This window comes from Xyrauchen texanus, chromosome 6 (genome assembly GCF_025860055.1).
Source record: "Xyrauchen texanus isolate HMW12.3.18 chromosome 6, RBS_HiC_50CHRs, whole genome shotgun sequence".
NCBI classification, from domain to species: domain Eukaryota; kingdom Metazoa; phylum Chordata; class Actinopteri; order Cypriniformes; family Catostomidae; genus Xyrauchen; species Xyrauchen texanus.
The window spans coordinates 14,477,667-14,483,825 of NC_068281.1; the positions used below are offsets into that span (position 1 = coordinate 14,477,667).

A 6,159-nucleotide genomic window follows, 5' to 3' on the forward strand; every position below is an offset into this window, starting at 1 on the left:
ACAAGTTGTTTTTCCTGTAAGACACAGAGAATGTTATTTCAGTTGATAGAGCAATAGTAACAGACAGAACTATCAAAAATGTTGATGCTGATTGTAGTTTTAATGCTTAATGTTTGGGCCATACCAGCAGAAGATATACTTTCACCAAACATAAACATCCTTGTTGAACTAGAGAAGATAAAAAGCATGGAAAAAAGAATGGAATCAGTGGAAGCTGAAATGGAGCAACTCCGGACAGAGAACACAGGTAACACAACCCTGTTGACACATATGTTTTTAAGACCATATCTACACAGCACTCCTTTAACTGCTAACCTTGGATAAGAACATACGTGAGGTGTCTTGTCATTTCACTTTTGTCTAATGTGCGTAAAATTCAGGTGGTTTTATCTGCCATTGGGAAAATAGGGGTTGGTTTTCTAACATAAAATGATTTCCAATGGATTAATATTGTTTTTGATTTGTTTTATCAAACAACACTGTAGCATTCATCTGAAATATTTAGATGGAAAAAAAATATTTTCATTGTTCCCTATCAATTCATCAGAATGCTGCGTCATAGCTGACGCTATGGGGTTATCCCTGCAAGCGTAGCAATCTCTGAAACTCTTTATAATCTCACCAATTTGAATTGGCAGATAACAATTTCCATGCGTAGCGGGCGTATATAACAGTGGTGCACAGTGCTATCTCTAAAGAATTTTCTCTTTCAGGGTAACGATAATCTCTCCCTCCTACTCTGCACAGAAAATTGGAAAATGTTTCTTTTACAAAGAATTGCCGTTAAGTTTTGCACCTCTCACAGCGGGAGGATCAGTGTTTCTTCTGCCCTGGACACATAGGATGAGCTAACCGGGACTTCTCTTAGAGGAGAAGAAGACCGCGCTAGAGTTTCTGATAACAAACTGTTTTATGTGCTTGCTCGGGCGATCGAGAACCTCAGATTGGATTGGCTCACTCCTTGTGAGCCAGAGTATTCTCGACTAGACGATCGGTACAATCAGAGCTACTGCCCCATGCCATTCTTCCCCGAACTGCATGAAGAGCTCACGGAGACGTGCCGTTCACCATACTCGCCGCAAACACTCGTCTTGGGAGCCATAGCCTTCACGATTCTGACTGAGGAACAGGGATATACGTTGATACCCCCGGTTGAAGAGGCAGTAGCTGCCCACCTGTACCCATCCTCAACCCCGGCATGGAAATCCAGGCCATCTCACCCGTCCAGGTCCTGTAGGATGACATCCACTCTACTGGACAAGGCCTACAGTTTGCAGGTCAGGCTGGCTCGGCTTTGCACACCACGGCGGTGCAGCAAGCCTACCAGGCTGACCTACTGAGAGAAATGGACATGAGCAGACCAGATCACTGCCCAAGCCATCAACAGATCCATGGGTAGCCTGGTGTCCGCTGAGTGCCGTCTCTGGCTTAACTTGTCAAAGATGCGTGACAGGTACAAAGCCGTGCTGTTAGACGCCCCGGTGTTTCAACAGGGCCTGTTCGGTGACGCCATTAGCGCTTTCACCAGAAGGTTTCAGGCAGCGCAGAAGCAGTCGCAGGCCTATAAGCAACCCCTGCCAAGGCAGGGGGCTCTGTCGTGCCTCAGAAATGTTTGCGCTCCTCCTCGAGTCAACGGCCATTCAAATTCATCGCGCCCACTGCAAAGCCACCACAGAAAACTGAGACAGAGCGCCAGGTGAGATCCCAATGCCCCTGACCCAAGCACAAGATTGTGGGAAAATTGATAGGGAAAGATAAGGTTATGACTGTAACCATGGTTCCCTGAAAAGAGGGAATGAACGCTCGTAATCTGGCCACGCAACTGAATCAAATACAATTGGAAAGATTTTAAATCTTAAGAGCTGAAGAGTTTTAGAGATTGGCTACGCCTGTGGGGATAGCCCCAAAGCGTTAGCTATGACGCAACATTCATTCCCTCATTTCATGGAACCATGGTTACAGTTCTTTGGCCGTTACTTTCCTTGAATGCTCTATGGTTAATATAGCACAGGCAAAGAAGGTGGAGGCCTTACATGGTATCATGAATGACAGAAAGATCAAAATGGATGAACTAACAGCACAAAATGAAGGTAATAAATTAACATTTTCCTACTGAAAAGTCCTTTAAAATAAAATAAAACAAACAAAATATGCTACATTTATAAAAAAACTGCCAAATGTAACTTAATTTTACATGAATAATTGGCTTCATGTATCATATGATTATTATTTTAGCACAGGCAAAGGAGCTAAGAGCCTTGTATGGTACAATGAATGACACAAAGATAATAATGGATGAACTAAAAAAACAACTGGAAGGTAATGTAACAATTTTACATTTTGTCATTTTTTAAATCCTTTAAAAAAAATTATAATAATAATAATAAAACAAATATGAGTGATGTTACTTTGTGTGTTTTATTTTTGTGTGTTTTATCATATTTATATTCATGTTTAATTTTAATTTTCATAAGAAGCTTTCTATTATGGTACTTCTGTTAAAAAATCCCATGCTTTATGTATCGAAGGGGAATGTTAAAAATGCATAAATTGTTTTTTAATTTGTTTAACATTTAATTTGTAATCTAATTGACATATTATTTCTTAGCTTCAAAAGTGGCTTTCTCAGCTTCTCTTTTGTCCTCTCATGGACCGCAAAGCAGTTTACAGACCCTGGTTTACAAACACATCTTCCTCAATACTGGAAATGCCTATGATCCAAACACAGGTTATTAAATGCCTGTTTCAATGTAATTTTTTACAATGCTCATTGCTCAAAAATAGAATGAGAACTGAACTGTTTGTTTATTTGTTTGTTTCTAATTCTTTTTGTCTCATACAGGAATCTTTACAGCACCTATGAGAGGAGTTTATGTATTCAGGGTCTTCTCTAAGGCTTATGGAAATCGAGATAAGGCTGTTGTCGCAGGCCTGTTTAAGAACGACCAGCATATTTTTTCAACATATGCACGCCAAGAAGGTGGTTTTATCAGCTCTTCAAATGGAGTTTCTCTCTTACTAGAAAAGGGGGATAGAGTATATGTCAATCTCTATTCTGGTAATTGGATTTTTGACAATGAACACCATCACAGTACCTTCAGTGGACACATGCTTTTCCCCATGTGATTGAAACATGGTTTATTCACAAAAAGTAAAGCCTGTCCTTTTATATCATGACTAAGCATACAAGATGTTTATGCATAGTATAAGATGTTTGATGCTTTTCAAAAACCTATAAAAAATCTGTTGCCATATACCTTTCAAATGTAAAGATATAATATATAACAATCATATAATAATTTCCATGACATCAAAGCACATATATGATTCCACACATCATGGTCTAATTTAAGGCAATAGCATCATCCCCAGCATCAATGTTTAAAGGTTCCTTGCATATCCCAAATATAACACTGTGCAAAATACAACATGTAACTGATTGTGGCACAGCAAGAAAAGCTCACAAGGTTCTCTACTTTGTATAAACGCCTTATTGAGCTTGGAACAAAATAACATGAGACCATAATAACCTGTGTGATATTGACATATTAATTTATCAGCAACCAAAGTATAAAATTAAGAGATTATATTTTTGAGTAGTAACATGTAATATGGATTATGCAATCAGATTACAAAAACAAATGCATGTAATCCAATTACAGTTATGTTTTTATGGATTACATTACATTATTGCATTCTTCATAATATTATATATCACCCATCAGGAAATAACTGGTGATACATTTACCTATTAAACTCGTATCATTTTTAAAAAAAGTGTTCTACTCTAGACAGATACTGTACATGCATTGAAGACAGTGTAGTCCTGTTCCACATTTGACCATGTACAAAAAAAGGGGGGGAAATAACAGAGCAACACAATCTTTGCCATTCTGTGTCATTCACATCATAAAATAAATATGGTCCTCTAAAATAGGTTAAGGCCACACCTTTTCATGAATAATTATGAGGTACAAATTGTACAGTACACCTCATTTATTTAAAAGCCAGATAAATAATAATTAAATAAAAAAATTTAAAATATCCCCATTTCCAATGTCCTGAGTAATAACAATTCTCTTGAAATGTAAAACACATGCATGTTATCATTGTCTTCCATTCTGTGTAACATATCGTTTGTTATTCATGACCTTTTAAGTATTCCTTATGTTTTACTCGTCGACTGAAAAATAGCAAGTTGCAGTTTGCTTCCATGTTTACTAATGTTGACTAAAAGGTGTTGATTTAATACATTTGAGACATTAAAAACTAATTATTACATTTACGAAAACATGCAATGAGTTGTACAAAATTAATCAGATTAGATTACACATTGACTTCTATTGGTTTTATATAGAGCTCAGCCAACAATATTTTCTGTTCCTTTAACCTAACCCTGAACCTACCCACAGACATTTTCTGGCATTTTAATATTTTAAATAAATCATAATTTTGTCCCCTTAAGCTGTTTGAGTTGTCGGGACAGTTAATAATTTCACAACATAGGTGATTTCAGGTTTTTCTACATTGTGGGGATATTTTCATATGTTGGGCCTCACATTGTAAATTAAAATGTAATGCGTGCGCACGCACACACATCAAACAAACAAACAACCTTTGATTTGAAAAAGGACTAGTGTGCTCAAACAATATTTACAGTCTTTATTCTTTGTGGCAATAATTCTTTGTCTGATAGAGTAATCTTTAAAGGACCTGTGAGGGTAGTTTATTGATCATAATATGCCAGAGAAACTAGCATGCAGCCATCTTGAAAATTGTCTTTGAACTTCTGGTCAAGCGGTTGCTATATAGATCTCTATGGTTTTTATATAAAAGTTGTATTAACTAGCGAAGTGGATTTAAATAGAATTGCCAAAGGTTATCATCAGTATTTTAAAATGTTCAGGCGATATCATAAAAACTGGAAGCAGAGCAGGGAGATTTTAAAACATATTCAACATAAAACTTTATTCATAAACACACAAAATCTTCCCTTCACGCTGTGGACGTATTGATATGCCGCTCAAATCACACAAAGCCATTAAAAATATATCCGTTGGGGGCATGCAGGGCTAGCTCAGAGAGTTTTTTTTATATATTGAACAAAAGACTTACATAAATGCATAAAATCACACACACACACACACACACACAAAACACTTAAACTCAAGGTAGAGCAAGGCAATAAAATACATTTTTAAACAAAATACAGTAAACAGATATTCTACAAAAAAAAAACAATTCACAAACATCAAAAGCCACAGAAATTAAACACAATAAATACATATTAAATAATAATAAAATAAAACTAAATAAAATAATAATTGTCACCTTCAGGAAACTCTGCCTTCAGAAGACTTGGAATATGATACACAAATTGCACAGATTACTTTTAAAACACTTTAGGGGCCCTTTTATAGCTTTAAAGTGATTCACTACATATCAAAATTGTTCCACAGAAGAAAAAGTCATACAGGTTGGGATCCACATGAGGGTTAGTTATTGATGACAGAATTCTAATTTTTGGGTGAAATATTCCTTTAAATGGTTAACAGACAATACCTCACAATGCACTTTTTGGAACACACACACACACACACACACACACACACACACACACGGCAGGAAGCAGTTTCTATGGGTGAATGTATTTAAAAACTGTTAATATGTAATTAAGGTATTATTAACAAACCAATGCTGCATTTGGACAGGCAGTAGTATTTGTGTAGTTTACATGGAATACTTCTGGACATGTCCTGTGGTATGACATGCTATACTCTATGTATGGTCCTTCAGTCCATATGCTCTTATGATCTGTCCTGTGACACATGGGTTTGGCTGAACTATGCTAAGATTCCGAAAAAATTATGTGAGACTATTTTTATAATCTGCATTAAGATTCAAAGTCAACTTCAAAGTAATTTCTCAGTTTCAGTGTTGACAGTTACTACGTTTTGGCTTGTATAAGGCACTCTATTGAAACAATATGACTGTTTGGTTGAGGGAATATTTTATTCTGACAGAGTTTGTTTAGTCTGACTGGTCTGTACCCATTGCCATGGTGACACTCCACGACCTCAGTGAATGAGCCCTAGAGACCGTGAGAAACTCTGGCAGTCCATCCTGTTTGCACACAACAGCCTTGATCTCTACACTGTG

At 36.7% G+C, this 6,159-nt stretch overlaps 1 protein-coding gene across 2 annotated transcripts; it reads left to right on the forward strand.

Moving 5' to 3' along the window:
* On the forward strand, nucleotides 1-4,454 carry LOC127645006 (cerebellin-1-like). Of its 2 annotated transcripts, XM_052128496.1 has the most exons (5): nucleotides 1-247; nucleotides 2,007-2,090; nucleotides 2,236-2,319; nucleotides 2,609-2,728; nucleotides 2,843-4,454. In XM_052128496.1, the coding sequence occupies exons 1-5, from the start codon at nucleotides 79-81 to the stop codon at nucleotides 3,124-3,126; spliced, it is 741 nt and encodes a 246-aa protein (XP_051984456.1). In that variant the 5' UTR covers nucleotides 1-78; the 3' UTR covers nucleotides 3,127-4,454. The 2 variants fall into 2 exon arrangements, with proteins under 2 accessions (XP_051984456.1, XP_051984457.1); XM_052128497.1 differs by lacking the exon at nucleotides 2,609-2,728.
* Nucleotides 4,455-6,159: the final 1,705 nt, after the last annotated feature.